Genomic DNA, 22,190 nt, shown 5'->3' with positions numbered 1-22,190 from the left:
AATGTTGACACAATAGTTTCTATTCTGTCTTTCAGAATTATTTTTGTGAAGATTGTACCATTATACAGGGTGTTTCACGACTTTAGGGCATAACTGCAGGAGGTGATTTCCTAGGTCTTTGTGATCAAAAAAGTTCATATAAACATGTGTCCGATTTTGGACGGTCACGGAGTTATGACCGTTTTAAACTCAGAATAGAAGGTAATGATTACTGACAATAAATGGAACAAAATAATAAACCAGCATAATACATGATACATTTAAAGTATGAATGTAAAGTTAACTTCGTGAAATTACCTTTAATTTGAATTTATTGGTGCTTAAAGCTGATTTTCGAAAATGCCACCGCCGGCCACAACACAGGCTGCTGCTCGGTTGTGAACCGCGCGGGTCTGTGGCCGGACATACCAACCCATCACGCCTTAGGTACCTCTCAAGTGTCTAGATAACGAGAACGCTCTGTCTGTAGCTGGCTAAGAATAGTGACCTGCCAGATGATAGATGCGGTTCACACGAGGGCGTGTACGGGAATGAAAAAACGGTCATAACTCCGTAACCGTCCAAAATCGGACACACGTTTATATGAATTTTTTGATCACAAAGACCTAGGAAATCACCTCCTGCAGTTATTCCCTAAAGTCGTGAAACACCCTGTATATCTTTCCTTTAACTTACCTCTTCTCAAAGGCATACTTCATAAATCCATCCCATCAGTCTGTGTGTCTGTATGTGTATTCCTCCTATTTCTGCAAGGCAACCTTTTGGTTAAGTGAATCCCTCCATTCAGTGCTAGGCAATGGCTCATTAAAATATGTTTTTCCATGGCAATGAATACACACAACAATGGAAGAATTGTTGGACATGTAATTTTCTATGTGGGCCTTTTGTCAAAGGAAAAAGGTCTCTGGCTTTCTCTGTTTACCTGCCTATCATTGCTAGGTAACAACTTGCTACAGACTTTCCCAGGGCAATGAGGAACAGCTGGAGATTCTGTTTTCTGTGTGGTCCATGTCATATCAATGGAAAGTAAAATGATTCATAATTTTGGAAAATATATTCCACTGAAGTTTCTGATTGACTCAGATAACTGAAACTTGTCTTTTAGCTCTCTTGTGGTACATATATCCAACTCATCACAAGGCAGCACACTCAGGATCCTCGTATCCCTTAAAAAAAAGTGGATATAGGAAATCAGATTCAAGAGATTCGGTTACAGCATATTCTGATGAAGAATGTTCACAGAAAGTACTGAAATGACAACACTTTGAAATGCTTTGACTGCTGCAATAAAAACACATGAATTTTTCATACCAGAGAATATAGCAACAAAGTTCAAAACAGATGTTCCTTAATAACTATTTTTTTTTCATCATTGTCTGAAGCTGTTTCAGTGGCGGCAAAGGTAACTTCAGGATCACAGTGGAGGAAGCCCTGGAGCTAGAGACAGCTCCTACTTGGTGGCAGTACTGATGTAGCCTAGAAGAAGAGAACCAAAACATCAGGTCAAGATAAGCCATTTCTTTACAATGAACTAAACTGAACTACATACCCATTTTATTATTAGATACTTTTCCCATGAGAAATTTTCACACACACTGTATTTAATATAAATTCAGATCTAGGGTCATGTCATTTTTCACCACGCGTAGATAGAGGGACAGAAATACACTGTCAACAAATTGATTCATGCTAGCAATGCCAACCATAACAATTCTGAAGCTACTGCATTAAGTGAAAGCAGCCTATCTAGAAGTTTCTGAAGTTCAAAACTGAAAAAATTATGTTCAAACTGAGACTGTGGTTTCTTTTTTCCTGATCTGATATGGAGAAGTCAAGACTAGCACATGCCTAACACGTTTACATACACTGTGGCTTGAAAAAGGGAGAAATATGAAACAAGCTGAAAATATAGAAGGCAGCAGTCTTGTGATACCCCAGAAGCTATTCGTGAGTCTGAAAATTTTCCCTAAATTTATCAGAGCATGTTCTCACAGAATCAGAAGAATTGGTGCTTAAGAGAAGGCTTAATTTTGCAGCAACAAATAGAGTGTCTAATTTGGAGATGGCAAGTGAGGCAGAATCTGCAAGGTCCAAACTTTGCTCTGCCTTGGGTGTGGAGTTCTGTTGGAGGATTCGATGTACATGGTCTGTTTAAAAAGTTCTGGAACTTTTGCAATACTGCACAAACCTGGCATCTTAGTAATGTTGGGTAAGCTGTGCTAACTGGTGGCATGCTTCCTAATTATCATCCTTCTTGCTGCATCATCCTGCTGTGATTAATCACTGCCCTACAGCTATTTGTTCACATGCGAGGAGAAGTGTGTCTTGCGATATTCGAGATGGCTGATATTCACGAGCAGTGTATTAACATTAAATTTTGCTTCAAACCAGGGAAAACGTTTACAGAGACTCACTAAATGATGAAAAATGGTTATGCTGATCAGTACATGAGCCACACACATTGTTATTAACAGTTTATGCAATTTAAGGATGGTAGGCAGTCAGCACATGATGAGGCGTGTTTGGAATGGCTCTCAACATGTGACGATGCTCAAGTTGCACAAGTTCGTGAAATCGTGCGTTTTAATCATTGTTGGCAGTGCGGTAAATAGCAGAAGAGTGCAACATATTGATCAGATTATGTCATGACATTCTTATGACAAAAATGAAATGCATCAAGCAGTTTTCAAAGTTTGCCCCACATCTGACACAGGATCAGAGAGACAGCTGCATTGCCTTCTGTCAGGAACATTTGGATCATGCTAGTGAGGATGAAAACTTTCTGAAAAAAGTATAACTGGTGATGAAACATGGGTTTGTGGATGCGATGTGGAAATGAAAATGCAGTCTCACAATGGGTTGGAAAAGATTCTTCAAGATGAGGCTGAACGTGAAAGTCATGTTGACAGGGTTTTTGACATCGAAGGTGTTGTGCGTCATGAATTCTTACATCGGGGGCAAACAGTGATGTGCTGGTATTATCTTGAAGCGCTGAAACATCCAACGGAAAATGTCAGGTGAAAAAGATCTCAGTTGTGGAGAAACAACTCCTGCTTCCCCCATCATGTTAATGCACCAGCTCATGCATCGCTACTGATTCATGACTTTTTGGCCAACACGAACACAAGTGTGCTACCTCAGCCACCCTATTCACCCAACCTGGCTCCAGCAGGCTTTTTCTTATTTCCCAAAGTGAAAATCACTTTGAAAGGATGATGATTTCATATGATTCAAGAAAATGGAAAATTCTCAGATGGAGCTATGTACAATCCCGAAAAATGTGTACCACGACTGTTTCCAGAAGTGGCAACGGCATTGGGAGTGGTGCATCGATGCAGGAGGGAATACTTTGAGGGTGATATGGCTCATTCAGTTGCTGGCATGTCCGAAAAAACTGAAGTGTGGAAAAACCGACAGGATCAATGTATACATTCCCAACGAGACTATTCTGAAGGAGATGGCGGCCAACATTGAGTAAATTAAGCTAGCATTTCTTTCTTGACCTCTCTGCTTGAGAAATCAAAATTATACAAAATACGGTGGAAAGAAGTGGAGGTCTTGCAGATTGAACCACATACCAGCTACATGAAATATAAGGAATCTGCCCACATCTCTAATAGATCATCTGGTCAGTCAACCCAGCTTAGACATCTCTCCCATCTGGACTCCCATTACAGCAGAAGTCAGAAAACTACAACTCCATCAACTGTAGATTATGTGTGAAAATTGTGTTATCAGGTTGGTACCATAAATAGCATTTGTCTCTTTAGTGATGACTTCCATTCTGATAGTACTAATTTTAACAACTCCATCAACTGTAGATTATGTGTGAAAATTGTGTTATCAGGTTGGTACCATAAATAGAATTTGTATCTTTAGTGATGACTTCCATTCGGATAGTTCTCTGGGTTTAACAACAACAGTTGTCAAATAGTGCATGGATACGGGTGCTAGACCTCGTACGTCGAGTTTTATTAATGTTTTTAATGTTTATCTTAACTCTCACAGATGGTATTTTACAGTGCTTGGTTTATATATTGTACACTGTGTTGGCATTGGTGTCTGGAGATAGGGACTAGCTATATTGATTGGGCCCAAGAGACTAGGCTGCATCTGACGATGGAGACAGAATCCAGTCCACAAAACATTGTTTTTTAAATAAAAACAGGATGATGGATAATGTCCAGAAACAACAATCGTAGAAATACAACTCTGTTGAAAGAATATGTTTAACAGTATGAAAAATGTATGGAATGTCTAGCCATTTGAAAATAATGACTGAATTCAGGTTAATGGCAAAACAAAATTCTTTGACTATTACAACACTCCATTCTACTCTAATCTGGGACCTCTTTTGTTTTTAATGTTTATAAACGATTTGCCTAAAGCTGTTCATGAAGCAAAAGTTGTTTTATTTGCAGATGACACCAATATACTAATTATTGACAAAAATCTTAAATCTTTAAATGATAAAACTATAGTTTCTATGCATCAATTAGAAAATTGGTTCGCAGTAAATCATCTTATTATTAATATTGAAAAGACAAAAGCACTCTTTTTTCAGGGACGTGGTCCCCGTCAAATTGATAAACCGGAACTTTATTTGAATAATAAGAAAATAACATACACAGCTAATTTAAAATTTTTAGGTATATATATTAGAGAGAATTTAAGTTGGTTCTCTCACATTCACCGTTTAGTTCAAAAATTAAACAAAACCATCTATCTTATCAAATCCTTATGAGATTTGGTCAGTCTTCCAATTTTGAGAAGTGTGTATTTTGCGAAATTTGAATCTTTATTGAGATATGGTATTATTTTTTGGGGCTGTGGTCAAAAGGACATTCAAACTGTATTTAAAATCCAAAAAAAATGTTTAAGACTGATCAAAAGAGTCAATAACAGGATATCGTGTAGAGAATTTTTTGGTGAATTTAAAATTTTAACCTTAACTTCATTGTATATCTTTGAGACGTTGTGTTTTTTAAGGAAAAATAGGATATATAACATCTCGTATTCAGATGTGCACGGTTATAACACAGTACATAAGCAGAATTTGTATGTCCAACCATGTAACACCTCACGTTGTAAAAGGAGTGTGATTAACATGGGAATAAGATTGTATAATAACTTGCCCTCTCAAATAAGAAGTATTCAAGAGTTCAAGGTTTTTAAGCGTCAATTAAAGGATTACTTGTTGTGCAAAGCTTTTTATTCCCTTCAAGAATATTTTTACAAGAATTAGCTTAATAATAAAACAAAGATAATTAGGTAATTTATTTTAGCTATTGCATGTAATTTATAGTTTAGCTTTTGTTGCCTTATTATACTCATCCACTGTTTTATCATATTTAAAGGACTTATTATGTTATTTTTCTATGATTTTTATATTATTAGTCATTTGATGTGATGTTTAATCTCATATATTTTTTTAAAAAACTGACTTGTCCAATTGTACATAATGTAACAGTTATGGATGTTAAATAAATAAATCAACCAATCACTCAAAACACTCACCTCTTCACAGATATTGCAAGAGATTTGGACAGTAACTCAAGGTTGAGCTTGAACTGTGTAAGAAGAAGCCCAAGCACGATCAGGTAGCATAATGCTTTGTCCTTTAAGGAATTGGGTCGCAACCTGCACAAAGAGTTTATTTCTGATTCATATGGAACAATACATACTTTATGTGAATGGTCAAAGTGTTTATTTATTCAATTAATTAAGTGGTTTGAAGTCACTTCAGCAGCAGAGGTTATTTGCAACTCACAACAAATTAAATACATCAAACCTTACCCTAATTATGAAGAAAGCAGTCTTCTGGGATTTGGCACCGTGTATATGTGGTGTTAACCGACGTTTCGGAGGAACGTATCGCCTCCATCTTCAGGGTAGAAGGAAAAGTATAAGAAATCTGCAAGCGACAAGACCGTGAGAACGGTAAAAGTAGTCTGCTTTTACCGTTCTCACGGTCTTGTCGCTTGCAGATTTCTTATACTTTTTCTTCTACCCTGAAGATGGAGGCGATACGTTCCTCCGAAACGTCGGTTAACACCACATATACACGGTGCCAAATCCCAGAAGACTGCTTTCTTCATAGTCACCGCCATGAAAGCCTCAAATCTTACTTACCCTAATTAGGTTGAGCTTAAGTCAAAAGCTCATCTGAGAATGGCGTCAACATAATAAGGCACATAATTATAAGTTCCTATGATAAAATCATGGAGGCCTGTGACAGCTTATAATAAATACATGCATGGATACCTGTAGAAATACTTGAAACCGAAAATAATGAATTCTGAAAGAATAAATAGATCAGAATTATAATAAATGTGAGAATTTTTAACACTGGCATCTGTGAATAATCCTAAGGAAAATATACAATGTTGTAGCTCCAAATTTGCTTACAACATTTGGATTTTATTATGATGATGATGAGGAAATCAAGTGCTTTATTGTTTTATTTCATATGGCTAATGTGGAGTTTTAATATAAATTAATCTGAAAGCTACTGGTATTGATAAATTTAGAATTTGTCAGTTTAAACAGAAAGTGAATTCCAACTATGAGTAGAAAAAGTTCTTATATTCCTAGAGTTCAAAATCATGCACCAGTAATTAAGTTAAAGGACCAACAGTAGTCATAAGAGAATTGTGGAGAAGCCCACCCATAATGTAGATTAGGATGCTAATTCTGAACATCACAAATTCGAATTTTATATGAACAGAGTTGATACAGACAACTGATGTCAGTCTTAGGCCAGTTTTAGTGAGTATTACTGAAGTTTACCAGTGTAAACAGGATCAACATAATTGTAACAGCATGTTTTTCTACTATCCAGTGACTGTGTATATAGAAGCATGTGTATTAAATCAGTAAGTATTTTGCTGGGAAATCCTAACAAATAAAATATTATTTAGTGAAACCTGTGGTCTTTCCAAACATCCCTGAGATGCTCATGAAAACTGACTTGGGGGGGGGGGCTTAAAAGTAGTAAGGCAAAGGGGGTCAGGGAGGAAGAATAGAAATATGATTATAAAATGACATAGATGATGCATGGCAAAAACTAAAGAAAAGAAAAATTTTGATAACCTCCTTTGTATTTCATACTGGGACGTGGACTGACATACCTCGATGGGAAGAAAATATCGATGTACATGAAGAGTCTATTCATACGAATAAACATATCTGTATTCACCACAGAGTTAGTATTGCTTCTTCACTACATTGGATAATCCTTACCATATACTATTTACCATCACCAGCCATGAGAACAAAATGTACCTACCTGCCATTTGCAGATTTCATTGTAAATGTACTGATGATTTTGGAGTTGATATCCTCTGAGTATGGACAAATAATGTTTTTCTGTTTTTGTAAACTTTTAACAGATGTATTTAGGAACTTAATGAGCAGATCAGCATACAGTAAGGCACACACAGCTTCAAGCACTTGCTCACTGTTACCAATGTTCAGCAAGTTTGGAAGGGTCTCCCGGAAAAATAAACTGAACCTATAACATGACAAACAGCAACTATTATGATAAAATTCTATGCTTACACTATTCCTCTATTCCTACTGAGCAGGCTAGCTTAGAAATTGATTAGTTAATAGGTTATTTAATGACATATCAACTGCACAGATTATATAACACTAGAAAAGACATAAAAATGATTATGTGCAGTGACTTCAGTAGTACTCACGGCCATTTCAGTACACATATGTACAGTATCAACATTCACCTGGAAGATCTGAAGAACACTCTTGTCAGGAGAGCCAGTGATCAGGCCAACACATGTATCGGTTACAGTCCAAATACAAACCAGGCAATGATTCTCATGATAGAATTATGAAATGAATATTTATATTATAGCACATTGCTATCTAAAGACTAACACATACTGATCTGTATCATCATTCTGTATGAAGTGAACTGCCTTTTTGAGAAAACATTAGGAACAGAAAATCTACTACTTTATATGCATGTATAAGAAAAATTGACAAAATATAAATTTAGGCATCCAATTTAACTGGCATCATTTTGGATCAGAAGAACTCTGATGAACCATTTGGTGGAAACAAAATAGCAAAAATGAGAATAAGATATATCTCAGAGAAAATGGTTAAGGATGTGAACTAAACTGATACTAGTCTGTCATCAGTTATTATTTGCATTCCAAGTGGTACTCCCATAATAATGATTAACATTTGTGTATGCTTCAGGAGCTGGGATAACTAAATTAATGTAGTAATGAGACTACAATTTTGATGACTGGGGTTACAGCAGGAAGAGGAATATTTTCCTCTTTATCGCCACATCCAGTCTGACTCTGGGTCACACCCTGCCTTATATCAAATGGGTACTGGGGGCTTTTTCCCCCTTTGTAAAGCAGCCAGGACATGAAACTACCATCAACATCTGCTCAGTGCTCACATTAAGAGCTATATCATCATTCCCCCCTACATCATCATGGCTCGGTACATAAGTAACCTATGTTGTCCACTTATAGGGGATTTTAAATCCCCAGTACTATGAGGCTAGCAACTGAATTTTAGCTCAGAGATTATCATTTTATCTGGGAATAAGGAGATTACAAATCTCAAGGCAATAGGGGGCTGGCAGCCAGACTTCAGCTCAGGAATATTATTATTGAAAAATGCAATGCTAGGCCACATGTATGTGCCACTGCAGTAATGCAAAGCAGAACCAGTAAACATTACATACAGAAACAACTTTACCTTTATATGCTACAAGCATTAGCCTCCTCCTATCAAAGACTTGGGTTGGAGGCTATGCTGGCCAGCAAAAATTTAATAACACAAGACATACCTCTGTGCTCAGGATTAAAAACAGAAAGCACACAAAATCAAACTGTTTGCACTGAAGTGCCTTCTCTAAACACATGCAATAAATACTTATTTGTAGTTTATTTAACAATGCTGTCAGTTACTCAGAGTACAAAACACAAAACAAGAGGATGGCAGTGAACAATGAACCGGAAAATACGAGAAAGGAAGCAGTTATGATCTAATTTAAGGTACTATCCTGGAATTTACCTGGAGTGACGGAGGAAAACTACGAAAATCTCAGTCAGGATAGGTGATGTCTCAACAAAAATTCAACCAGATACCTCCATAGTATAAGTCAGAAGTGTTACCACTTTGGCCAACGTTATGTGTACACATGCAAGAGTAAACCAGACTACAGGCACCAGCCGGCTCAAACTGTCTCACATGATCAGCTCAATGTTGAGAGGGTCAAGCCAACTATACTCACCCCTCATTCTGTGGCTCCTTCATAATTCTAACAGCCTCTTCCTTCAGAGATGCCAGCTCCTCAGCAGACACTATGTCATGCAAGTTGTAAACACCATCAACTGTAGCTGCATCTCGGTTCATAGGAGGAAGGTATGCTTCATCTGAAGCATTAACAATTGGCTGCAAACTGGCTTGCTCAACAGACACATTGTCAATGGCATTTTTCAGCTTATCCTTCAGAGCATCAGTATCTGTCCGTGTGCGCATGTAGTTTTCTAATAAACGCTGCTGCTTTCTGGAGCCAAACTTCATGCGGAGTCGATCTTTGTCTTCTTGTGTGACCACTGACACAGAACTAGTCTTTGCCACATGAGAGACAGGGGACAGCATGACGCTTGTTGTTGGAAATATCCGCACCTGCCATATGAGTACCAAATGTTTACAAACAACCCAGCTTACTTCAAGAGTAAATAAATTATTATGCAGCCTGAACTAGGCAGAATTTACTGGCTTCATGGTACAGTTTGCCTCAAGAAGTTGATAATCATTCACATGGAAAGAAATTCTATGTTTTTACAGAATTTCTAAATCAATACCCATGCTCGCAACTGCCCTCCATTAGACCCCTATCATGAGCCAATTCGATTCACTTTACATCCTCATAAACTACTCCCATGAGATCCATTTTAATGTTATCTTCCTATCTTCAAAGTATTACAAACATTTCTTGGAGATTTCCAGACCAGAATGATGTAAATATTTCTTGTTGCTCCATGTATTCTGAATACCAGACAGAACTCATGCAAATGACATATTACCCTGCAGTGTGTGAAGACCTGAGTTTGGTTATATAATATAAAATGCGGCCAACAGACGGTGCAGTAAGCTTTATTCCATTTGCATCAAGAAATGAATCCATTTTACTACAGTGTAGCATGCAGATAAAAAATAATTGCAAGCCAATTAACTAACTTTTCACATCAGTGTCTAATCATAACAGAGACAATAGCTCATCTACAGATCTCTCAGCTGTGCTCACATGTTATAAATCCTACATCTGAGAACTGCAATGAACAATCACCCCTACATCCTCCCCAAAAAGACAGAGTCATGAATACCTGTTACTAATCGCTGTCAAAACACGAATCCGCTTATTAAATATTAATTACCTAAAGAAATCTCATTCAGTACTAACAAAAAAATCTAACTGGAAAAAATTTATGTATGACAATTAACTCACTTTCTCTAGTTCTACTTTATTTGACATGAACTGCCATCTGAATAACATGTTACCAAAATGACTGTAACAGCAACAATGGTTCATGAAGAGAGAAAAAGTTGGTCCAACATGTACCATGCTTCCATATGCCAAGTGTATATTTTAAAATACTTATTTATAAATACAGCATATTGTATTTATAAGCAATAAACAAGAGTAATGTAACCAGTGTTGGTTCAGAGGAAGAATCAACATAAATTCTCCCACACCCATCAATCTATCAGCTTTTATTCTTCACCATGCCCTCCTCAACTAGAACCAATTGCCACTTGTATTCTGCCCTGGTCTGTTGTGAATTTATACTAACAAGATCATGTAACAGTTATGGTTTATTTTATGATTCCATCAATATCTCAGACTATATAGTGTCAAAAAGTAAGATGACTGAATAATGAACTAGAGTTCCTGGCATTTGCCTGGAGGGACTGAAGAAAACCACAAAAAGTCTAAGTCAGAACAGGTGGTGTCTCAGCAGAGATTCAAACCAAGCATCTCCCAAACCAAATCCAAGAGCATTACCACCTCATCAATCTGCTCAGGTCAAACAATGTAATTTAAATTATATTTTATTTAAATGTTCATTCTCTCCCTGATATGAGTGAAAGTTTGAAGTTAATATTTGTGAGACTTTTTATATAAATACACCTTATACTGAACAGCATCTGTAAGGGGTATGTACTTCTGTAATATGGGCAGATAATACAGTTTACTTGTACTGACTTCCCATTATCTTTTGCCCCTCATGAGTGATGCTTAGCTTTAGAGCTCTAAGTGTTGTGCAGGAAGTGTGTAGTGTATTGGTTGAGAAGTAACCAAATCTACAATTTTAACTGTAAACATAACAGGTATCATGAAGAATGTGCCAAGGCTGTTCAGATAATAATCTTACCTTATTGGTTCTCTTGTTCCTTACAGCTATCAGGTTCCATGCTAGCTGGCTGTCAGCTGCTGGCTCAGTGCCACTAAAAACATGGTCATCATCCAAAGCCACTGCCACTACATGTTTCCCTGTCTTTTTGTGTGCATAAAGTCCACATTTCACTTTGTGAGCTTCCTCTGGGATCAATTCACCATGTTGAAATGAAACTGTTGACAGAAACATAAATTCTTCACTGTAATTTGGTGCAGAATTATGGTTATGGATGAAGGTTGGGTGTGGGCAGGAGCTGCTACTGTTTATGTGGTGGCATCAAGTCCTCATGAGTGGCAAAGGACTGATGTTGAGCCTTGATCTTTAAGTATGTATAGATGAGTAACATAAACTGATCAACTCTGGCCAATGTTTGATGATTTTATCGTCATTACATATAAATACTGAACATTATAAACTGGCAGATAGTTTCTGCAGGGTTAAAGATAAGCATGGGGGTTCTTGTATATTTGTTTCTAATGTAATAAATTGTAGGGAGGTAATCTTTTCAAAGAATTTAGGAAAGGATAAAGGACTTGAAGCATCAGCTTGCAAATTAGTTGATTTTAAAATTATACTAATTTTATATATGCGGGTTTGAACCCGCGTACCACGAGTCATGAGGTGGGAGCGTTACCTCTAGACTATGGAGGCCGCTTAATAAATGGGGTTACTCTGAACAATATAAGATGTGAAGCCAGTAGGCATTTCAGGAATAATAAGAGGGAAAATCTGAAAGTCAAAATTAATGTGCTTGCTAAAAATAGTAAGAACAAGAATATTAGGGGCCTGTATAGAGAAAAAAAAATAATTTTGGAAGGGTTACAAACCTAGAAGTAGCTTAGTACAGGATGAAATGATAATCTGCTTGCAGATTCCCACAACATTTTCATTAGACTGAAGAACTACTTCTCTCAGTTATTGAATGTTCATTGGGTCAGTAATGTTAGGCAGATAGAAATGCATATAGTTGAACTGTTAGTACTTGATCCTAGTCCTTCTGTGGTTGAAAATGCAACTGCAAAGTTGAAAAAGTATAAATTGCCAATTAGTGATCAAATTCTGGCAGAACTTATTCAAGCAGGAGGTCAAATATTATGTTCTAAGATCCATACTTACTTACTTACTCATGGAGCTGAGCCCTTCTTGAGGAGCCGCCAATTCTGCAGCTACTCAAGAATTTCCCAGCATTTCATGGAACCCTAAGGTTCATCACCGTGTTCACAAGAGCCCTCCACTGGTCCCTATCCTCAGCCAGATCTATCCAATCCACATCATCCCATTCTATCTCTCTAAGATCCAATCTAATATTGTCCACCCACCTACGTCTTGGTCTTCCCTGTGGTCTCCTTCCTTCTGGCTTTCCCACCAATATCCTATACGCATTCCTCATCTCCCCCATTCGTGCTACATGACCTGCCCACCCCATCCTCCTTGACTTGATCATTCTAATTATACTTGGAGAAGAGTACAAGTTATGAAGCTTCTCTCAAGGTTAAGTCCATACATAAGATGAAATTATTGGGAATCATCAGTGTGGGTTTTTATGTAACAGATCAATTACTGATCACATCTTTTGCATTCGTCAGATACTGGAGAAAAAATGGGAGCACAAGGAGACAGTACATCAGCTATTTGTAGACTTCAAGAAAGCCTATGATTCAGTTAGGAGGGAAGTATTGTACGATATTCTGATAGAGTTTGGGGTACCCATGAAACTAGTTACGCCGATTAAAATGTGTTTAAACAAAACATATACTAAAGTTCGTATAGGTAAACATTTGTCTGATAAATGTTCCTATCCAAAATGGTCTGAAACAAAGGTATTCTTCATCGCCGTTGCTTTCCAACTTTGCTTTAGCATATGCCATTAGGATGGTCCAAGAAAACCAGGTGGGACTGAAATGAAATGGGACAAATCTGCTTCTGGTCTATACTGAATCTAGTGGTGACAACACAGACACCATAAAGACAAACACAGAAACTCAAAATTGATGCCAGTAAGGAGGTTGGCCTAGAAAAGAAAAAACACAGAGAAAACTACACATATGTTTCTGTCTCATCACCAGAAAGCACGGAAAAATCATAACATAATAACAGGTAATAGATCCTTTGAAAATGTGACACAGTTTGAATATTTTGCAATGACACCTAAAAATCTGATTCATGAGGAAAACAAAAGGAGGTTGAATTCAGATAATGCTTACTACCATTCAGCCCAAAACATTTTGCTTTCTCCTCTACTGCCTGAAAACATAAACATTAGAATACACAAAACTATAATTTTCCCTGTGGTTTTGTATGGGAGTGAAACTTGGTCTTTTATATTAAGAGAGGAACAAAGACTGACTGTGCTTGAGAACAGGGTGCTGAGGAGAATATTTGGACCAAAGTGGAGTTAAGTGACAGGAGGTTGGAGAAAACTGCATAATGAAGAGCCTCTTAAGTTGTACTGTTCACCAGATATAATTAGAATTATCAAGTTAAGGATGACGCGATGGGCAGGTCATGTAGCATGAATCAGGGAGAAGACAAATGCATATACGACACTGGTGGGAAACCCAGAAGGTAAGAGATGGCTAGGAAGACCGAGATGTAGGTGGGTGGATCATATTAAAATAGATCTTAGAGAGAATAGTTGGGGTGGTATAGACTGGATCTATCTGGCTCAGGATAAGGACCAGTGGCAGGCTCTTGTGAATAAGATAATGAACCTCGGGGTTCCATAAAATGTTGGGAAATTTTTAAGTAGCTATGCAACAGGCGGCTTCTCAAGGTCTCAGTTCCGTGGAGTTTTTTAAGTACACGTTACATTACTTCACCATTCTCAAGTTTTTCCCACACTGGTAGGCCTTTTTAAATCAATTTCTCTCTATATATGGATGATTTTCTGTGACCATCGCGTACTTCACAATTAATTTTATGTTCGAGACATCCACCTATTCTCCTTCTAAAATTCTTCCATTGGACAGTGTCCAGCTCGGTCCAGCTTGTAGAATCAGTGGGCGCAGTACCGAGTGGACCCAGCTGGACTCCACCCCCCACTAAGCGAAAAATTTACTCTCATGTTGGTAACACTTTAGCTATCGAAAATTAGTTGGAAACTGGGGAGTTTAGGCCGTTAAGGCATTGCGATATACACCGATATACAATGCACGTGAGTATATTCATCAAATGATACATATGAAAACTGTGGCATTCTGAATCCCAGGAAACGTACCTAAAATAGCCCGGTCATCAAGGCTTGCGACTTCAGATATGTGACACTTGACTGGTTTCATTGCTTCGGTATGACGATCCTCCTCTTCTTCCAGCTTTGCACACTTCATAAAGAAATCAAGAAATATTAACCTACATCACCAACGCTACATTCTCTCTAGCCGCTCGCTACTCTCAACTTTACAATCATTATGCCATCATTACGCACATACAGCGCGCTCTGGCGGCAGTCACTTGCTAGGTTCCCAAGACCCTTGTTGGTACAGAAAATTCAAACGGAGGCTGTCGCAGCTAGTGAAAAGAAGAGGAAAAGTGGGAAAATGGTGAGTCTTATGTTTACGGTTTAATCACTCTTAAACCTGATTAATCTAATTGGATGGGTTTTATTCAATCGTTCATTTAATTTTATACAGTCTTCGGTTTAATCACATTACCTTTAACCAGACAGGCAGAAGGCTTTAAATTGTTCGGACTGTGTAACCTTGAATTATATCACGAGTATGAAATAGTGAGCGAGGGATCTGAAAGAATACGATAGCGGTCTGGTACAAGAAATTGGCGTCACATGTGCCTTTAGGGGCTGAGGAAAGACACGAAAAATATTGAGTAAGTGGGTCATCACATCGGGATTTGAACCCGGTATATCCCAAGTATGAAGCAGTATTGCTAACCACTCGGGCGCTACATACAGCCAGTTGATATTTAAGATAACATCTGACATGCTTGCAGTTTGAGTATGGTATGACAGTAATATTGAAGCTGTCCTGGCTTGGTCAGTATGGCGACGGGCTGTTGACTTGACTGCCGGGGTACGATTCCTGGCAGGGTCAAGGGATTTTTCTTTTCCCCACAGTGTTCAAGTCGGCTTTGGAGCCCTCCTGGCCTCCTGTCCAATGGATACCAGGGACTCTTTCCTCAAGGGTACAGCGGCTGGGTGATGAAGCTGACCAGACCCCTATCTTGTGCTGGTTATGAAGCAGGGTCCCGAAGCCTGCCCATACTGGTTGTTATCTGCTCTTCAAGCCCAACCACCCACATCACGTAAAAAGGGGAGTCATTTATAGTTTGGTCAACTGAGCGAAGGTCATATGTCAGAATCAGAAGGATTTTAACAGTGTAATTAAAAATATAAGATATGATCTGATCCTAAGTGAATATTCAGAAGAATTTGTTGACTCTAATGAAGCCATCGGCAAGAAATCGTCCTTCTTCAGGCACAGTATACCAAGGCGCTGTCATCATCCCGTATGTTAAGGGTACTTGTGAGAAATTCAGACACATGGAGAACCATTTCCATCTCAGAGCCATCTGCAAAACTAAAAATACATTCTGTGGGACATTGATGAAAACTGGACTGGTTAGAGATGCGTAGCAGACAAAGCAGTGTGCATACAGCATCCCATGTGATTGTGGCAGGTGTTACATTGGTGAAACAAGTAGATCTTCAGAAGTATGCATTAAAGAGCACAAATATAATCTGACACAGGGTCTGCTTGAAAAATCTAAATGAGCTCAACATGCATATGAGAAGGGCCACAAAATGTTGGAATGAAGCGAAGGTCTTGCAGATTGAGCCTGACATCATATACCGGAAATACAAGGAATCAGCCCACATGTCTCTGCTGGACCATCTGATAAGTCAACCCCATTTGGACATCTCTCCCATCTGGACCCCTGTTATCACAGCAGAAGTGAAGAAACTAAAACTCCATTAAGTGTAGTTTTGAGTGGGAAAATTTGTTTTTCTTGTGTTGGTACCATAAGGAGTATTGCTTCTCTCCAGTGATGATTTCTATCATAATACTTCTCTGGGGCAAGACCTCATATGTGTGGAGTTCTAATAATTTAATGTTTTCTTAGCTGTCACAGATGGTTTGTGCTGTGTTCGGCTTTTACTGTATCATCTTGAGGTTGGTACAGGTGTCTGGAGATAGCGACTAGCTCTATTGTTTGGGCCCAATTGCATAGGTTTTACCTGAAGATGGAGACAGAATCCAGTCTCTGAAACACTGTGTTTTTAAAAATAAACAGGACATATTTTTAGATAAAGACAGAATAACGGATAATGTCCAAGAACATAATATTTGTTCTACTTTGAATGACCAATTTCATCACCCTGGGTCATCTGTTCTAGCTGCACTGAATGCATTTCTTTTTATTCTGACAGTTTGCCAACTTTTTGCGTGCACTATAATGAAAATAATATTGATCAGCTTGTTTTGTTCGTTGATGGGTGAGATGTGTTACCATGACAACACTTTGAACTGGGTTGCCTTGTGAGTCAGTAAAACATAGATAAATAGGCATCTGTTGAATGATTTCACCGAGATCATATGAAGTGTATCTGGCCACATGATATTCTCCTGCCCTGTCACCTTGACCTTGTTTATAATTGCAATAAAAGTTTCTTTTTAAGCACCCATTAAAACCTCAAAATCTGCCTGTCTGTACACTGAATGGATTTTCATGAAGTCTGATATTTTTGTGTTTCACTAGAATCTGTTGGCATATTCCTATTTTGCTTAAAATTGGATTAAAAAGTGGATTTTTATGTGAAGACCTGCATTTGTTTCTGCATCCATATTGAGCATAGAAAAGGTAAAGGTAAAGTTATCTCTGTGCTTAGTGGCCTCCGTAGTCTAGAGGTAACGTTCCCACCTCATGACTCGTGGTACGCGGGTTCAAATACCTGGCGGAGGTCGTCGAATTTTTAAGGGCGGAAAAATTCAGGGAACAAGTCCTCCGGGAGGGACTTTAGGCCATGTGCCCCATGTCGTAACTTTACGGCACATAAAAAAACCTCATTCCAGGACGTTTCCCGCCCAACAGTAGTCTCTAAGGCCTCTGATAGATGGGGGAAGCATTATAGACATCATCAAGCGAGGCCAAACTCGCTTGCTCGGCAGGACTGATGGTACGCACCATTATCGGTAGGGTATAGAGACTGGTAGAATATCATAGAGGGAAGCACAATGGACCAATACTGGTCTAAGTGCATGGGGAAACCCACCCTCTCCAATAACTAACTAACTATCTCTGTGCTTAATTAAGCACCACGTAAGGAAAATGTTGTGGAGTGGAGGTATAGCTCCACCATTTTTGACCTCAGCTCTAAATGGAGGTGAGCGGTCAGCTTCACGCCATGGCCACCATACATCCAGAGAAAGAGCCCTTGGTACCCATTGCATAGAAGGCTGGGTGGGCCCCAGAGCTGGTCTGGACGCTGTGGAGATAAGAGAAACCACTTGCCCCAGCCGAGAATCGAACTCTAGTCACCTAGTCTGTAGCCTGTTGCTGTACTGATTGAGCTCTCTGCTTGTAGTGTAACTCACAAAATATTTATCAGAGGTAAACTGTTTCTAACAGAAGTTCTAGAAAGACATCATGGAAAGTTAAACAATTCCGTCTAGTGTGACAGGTGAAGATTTTCTTATTTATAAAAACAACACAGCACACCACAAAGACATACAGGACAACATGGTGACACACATTCGGCCCCCGTCAAGAGAAATAATAAAACGACACAAACCTGCTTGGTTTATAAATGCCAATAAAATCTTAACAAATCAATTACAAATATTTTACTGTATTGGAACAGCCGCTGTAGTTGTAAAAACTTCAGATTTTATGCCCAATTGTATATTATTATATGTATATATTTTAATGTTCAGAACATATATTGTAATAGTAACTTCCAACTGTACTGATGTAAAGGTGTCCCTCTGATGGTCTCTGAAGACCAAAACATGTAAGGGCATAAATAATTGAAATAAGAAAATCTTCACCAGTCACACTAGACAGAACTGTTTAACTTTTCATGATATTGTTAGTGTGACGGACCAGAATGAAACAAATCAAATTGTAGAAAGAAATTAAACATACACTGTATGTCTGGTACAAATTTTCCGCAAGGCTTGCTATTGGGTACATCATTAAACAACTGGTAATGAAGGGCATAGAATTCTTACACCATGCAGCCTTTTCAGAATGCATATGAGTGTACTGAACCCTCAGCACTGGTCTTGGATTTGAGATTCTTATAGCAGTGGCCATCTTCAATTTTGTAATAGTTATGTTGAGAATAGCCTGATTTTGTTCTGTCCTTTCTGATGTCATTGATATGTTTGGTAAAACTTCCCTTGAAGTTCCACCTGATTTGACTTGCATATTTCTTACTGAAGTCTAGACTTCTTTGTTATATGTATTTGTATTTTGTTTCTTGCATTTTAAGCACTTCATATCATTGGTTTTGCATGCATCCTTTATATTATTGTTACTGAAAAGTTTTGGAATTTTCTTTATGTCATGTCCTGCATAAGTGAATGAGATCCATGTACGTTTTCCCCTTCTGTTTTGGTTGGTGTGTTGGGTTTGCCATCCTTGTTTATTGTCTTATGGAAATTAAGTGGGTATTCATAATGTGTAGAATGTCTTTCATTGTTCATGATTATTTTTCCTTTGTTTTCTTTAAATAGCAGATAATTATTGTGAATATTTACAAAAAACTTTACTGCTAGTAATTTAAATTCATGGATGACAGGAATTGTGATTTATTATTATGTCACTGGCTGGTGGTTTCACAAATATGTTAAATGACAAATCATTGTCTTAATGATAGTCAAATCCAGAAAGTTAAGGGAATTGATTTTTTTCTGATTCACAAATGAAGTTGAATAGTGGGTGGGTACTACTGATCTCATCTCTAGTTTTCAGGCTACACCAGTCTGTATACGTACTTCTCAAAAATTTTTAAGTATGTTTTAAATATGTCAACCATCAGTGTATTTACAAAAGCCTGTTTTCTTATGGATTCATCCAGATAGAAAACTTACTTTTGAATATGTCCCTGATAACTAATAACACTTCGGTCATTACATGTCTTCCACTCTGTACCATCACATAAAACTATGCAGACATTTGAAGCATTGGAGTCAGCTGACAGAAAATTACATGTGTGGTTATGTTTTCAGTTGATGTAAGAAGTTATTTGTTATAATAATAAAATACTAGCAAATTACTGTCACAGGTTGGAAAACTGACTCCTGAGGAACGGACTTCAAAGCTGGATCCTCTTCTATCTAATGGCTGGTCTGTGGTGGATGCTCGTGATGCCATCTATAAGGAATTTTTATTCACCAACTTCAATCAGGTTTGTGTGTATTTCCCATTCAGCCCACTGGGATACCATTACAGTAATATTTTGGTTTTTTGATATAGTCTTCCATCTTGGTTAGTAATGTCAGTGACTGTGCATGCACATGCGTAGAAATAAATTTTTTGGAATCTGGCTGAACAAACATTAAAAAATAGTATTAGGAATTGCAAGGATTAGAAAGGAATTGAACATATATAAGTACTGAATTAGGAATAATAGAAATAACTGGATATGCCATGTGGAGAAGTCTTATCATGTAACTCGACAAATTAGTTTCATACATAAAGGAAGAAGAATCATTGGATGCCCAAAATTGCAGTGGAGGGATCAACTAGTTAAGTAGGACAGAATGAAAATGATGGTGATGGATAAATTATGGATTTCCTCATGATGTAATAACCTCAAGTTTCTTTCAATCTGGTGCACATGCAGTTTATGTATTCATATAACAATACCCCACAAAAATAAATCGTTACAGGCATTTGGTTTCATGACCCAAGTGGCACTTAAGGCAGAGAAGATGGACCACCACCCTGAGTGGTTCAATGTCTACAATAAGGTGCAGGTGACACTGTCATCACATGATGTTAATGGACTCAGCACACGTGACGTCCAGCTGGCCTCCTTCATGGACACAGTTGCCAAGTCACTGATCCCAACAAAGGACTGAACTCCATAGTCTCACTTTTGCTGGTGAAGGACTGTTCCATGATGCTACCTGATATCATTTTCACCTGAAACTCAATGAGTTATGCAAGAGGTGTTGAGAGTATGTTCTTTGTAATGTTGAGATCCCATCAAATAAAGCTGTTTATCTGTGTTGTGCAGATTCTTATTCCTTCTCCTATCTAACCATCAGACCGACCAGTCTCAAGTTGCTAATACCAAGCCTACCATTAAATCTAAATTTTAGGGTCTTGAAAACATGACATGATAGAAGTTTCTGAACTGAATAAGTGTGTCCTGGATTTAATATTTTCTTCCTTTATTCACAAATTGTATTTACACTTGCGACTGTTTTTTCTGTGTATTTAATTAAATTCTGAAACTTGGAGCATCGCTTTGTATGGGGCTGAAACTTGGACACTTAGGGCAGTAGATCAGAAACACCTGGAAAGCTTCGAAATGTGGTGTTGGAGAAGGATGGAGAAGATCAGTTGGACCAATTATGTGAGACATGAAGAAGTGTTATTTAGAGTCAGTGAGCAGAGGAATATCCTACATGAAATAAGAAAACGGAAGGCTAATTGGATTGGTCATATCTTATGCGGTAACTGCCTTCTAAAAGAAGTTATTGAAGGAAAGATAGGGGGGAGAGGGGCGAATAGAAGTGACCAGAAGACTAGGAAGATGCTGGATGACCTTGGGGACAGAAGAGGACATTTTCATTTGAAGGAGAAAGCTCTGGATCGCATCAAGTGGAGGAACTGTTTTGGAAGAGACTGTGGACCTGTCATCTTGACAGATTACAGATGAATGTCGTAACTGAACTAACTCTTTACAGTTGAACCCTTCTTGCGAAGCCACCAGTCACGCAACTACTTGAGAATTTTCCAACATTTTGTGGAACTCGAAGGTTCATTACTATGTTCACAGGAGCCCTCCACTGGTCCCTGTCGTAAGCCAAATCAGTTCAGGCCATAACACCCCATCCTATATCTCTAAGATCCATTTTAATATTATCTTCCAACCTATGTATAGTTCTTCCTAGTGTTCACTCTCCTTCTGGCTTTCCCACCAAAATCTTATATGTATTCCTTCTCTGTCCATGTATGCTACATGTCCTACCCGTCTCATCCTCCTTGACTTGATCATTCTAATCATACTTGCCGAAAAGTACAAGTTATGACTCTCCTCATTATGCAGTTTTCTTCAACCTATTACTTCATCCTTCCTCGGTCCAAATATTTTTGTTAGCACCCTGTTCTCAAGCACCCTCAGTCTATGTGCTTTCCTTAACCCTTACACTGCTGTGATCGACATATGTTGATCTCTAAAAAACATGGTGTCTTTGCTGCAATCGACAAAACACATATCGCGACTTTAGAGTTTCAGATCTCAGGTTTCTTTGCACCAATTTCATTCAAACTTGGCGGGTGCATAGTCATCTATTGGGAACGTAATGAAGCATCAGTCATTCCTATGGCTGCATTCTTCTACCCTCTAGCTTAAGAAATGTAAAAGGTTGCATCTGCACAGTGAGGCGCGCGCTCCGTGGTCATGTGGAGTGGGTATTTTACAGGGCTAGTAAAAGTGGCTTCATATAGGCGCAGTGCTTTCCATAATAGTTTTAAATAAAGTTGTGGACTTTGGTCAGCATGTGACATAGTGATAAGACTAAGCGGCCTCCGTAGTCTAGAGGTAATGTC

At 38.2% G+C, this 22,190-nt stretch overlaps 2 protein-coding genes across 3 annotated transcripts; one reads left to right on the top strand and one right to left on the bottom strand.

Annotated features, from left to right (window-relative positions):
• Positions 1–588: 588 nt before the first annotated feature.
• LOC111865311 lies at positions 589–14,859 on the bottom strand. Of its 2 annotated transcripts, XM_023853220.2 has the most exons (7): positions 14,668–14,859; positions 11,427–11,623; positions 9,278–9,675; positions 7,289–7,513; positions 5,518–5,640; positions 1,312–1,476; positions 589–1,166 (listed from the first exon to the last, which is right to left on the bottom strand). In XM_023853220.2, the coding sequence occupies exons 1-6, from the start codon at positions 14,774–14,776 to the stop codon at positions 1,356–1,358; spliced, it is 1,173 nt and encodes a 390-aa protein (XP_023708988.1). In that variant the 5' UTR covers positions 14,777–14,859; the 3' UTR covers positions 589–1,166; positions 1,312–1,355. The 2 variants fall into 2 exon arrangements, with proteins under 2 accessions (XP_023708988.1, XP_023708987.1); XM_023853219.2 differs by having other exon boundaries at positions 589–1,476.
• LOC111865312 (pterin-4-alpha-carbinolamine dehydratase) lies at positions 14,495–20,644 on the top strand. Its single transcript, XM_023853221.1, has 4 exons — positions 14,495–14,604; positions 14,762–14,989; positions 19,693–19,815; positions 20,300–20,644. The coding sequence occupies exons 2-4, from the start codon at positions 14,858–14,860 to the stop codon at positions 20,489–20,491; spliced, it is 447 nt and encodes a 148-aa protein (XP_023708989.1). The 5' UTR covers positions 14,495–14,604; positions 14,762–14,857; the 3' UTR covers positions 20,492–20,644.
• The last annotated feature ends 1,546 nt before the right edge of the window (positions 20,645–22,190 follow it).

Source organism: Cryptotermes secundus, unplaced genomic scaffold (assembly GCF_002891405.2).
Source record: "Cryptotermes secundus unplaced genomic scaffold, Csec_1.0 scaffold3651, whole genome shotgun sequence".
In the NCBI taxonomy this organism is placed as follows: Eukaryota; Metazoa; Arthropoda; class Insecta; order Blattodea; family Kalotermitidae; genus Cryptotermes; species Cryptotermes secundus.
The sequence above is the reverse complement of the archived record's forward strand: the minus strand, read 5'-3'. Positions and strand labels throughout refer to the sequence as shown.

Excerpts from the sequence above, each read along its gene's own strand:
- LOC111865311 (XM_023853219.2), bottom strand. The coding sequence starts at position 14,776 with ATGAAGTGTGCAAAGCTGGAAGAAGAGGAGGATCGTCATACCGAAGCA. Across the intron at positions 11,624-14,667 it reads TGATGACCGGGCTATTTTAG|TTTCATTTCAACATGGTGAA; the intron begins GTACGTTTCCTG and ends TTCTGTCAACAG. Across the intron at positions 5,641-7,288 it reads ATGAAATCTGCAAATGGCAG|GTTGCGACCCAATTCCTTAA; the intron begins GTAGGTACATTT and ends CTCTTTGTGCAG.
- LOC111865312 (XM_023853221.1), top strand. The coding sequence starts at position 14,858 with ATGCCATCATTACGCACATACAGCGCGCTCTGGCGGCAGTCACTTGCT. Across the intron at positions 14,990-19,692 it reads AGAGGAAAAGTGGGAAAATG|GTTGGAAAACTGACTCCTGA; the intron begins GTGAGTCTTATG and ends TTACTGTCACAG. Across the intron at positions 19,816-20,299 it reads TATTCACCAACTTCAATCAG|GCATTTGGTTTCATGACCCA; the intron begins GTTTGTGTGTAT and ends AAATCGTTACAG.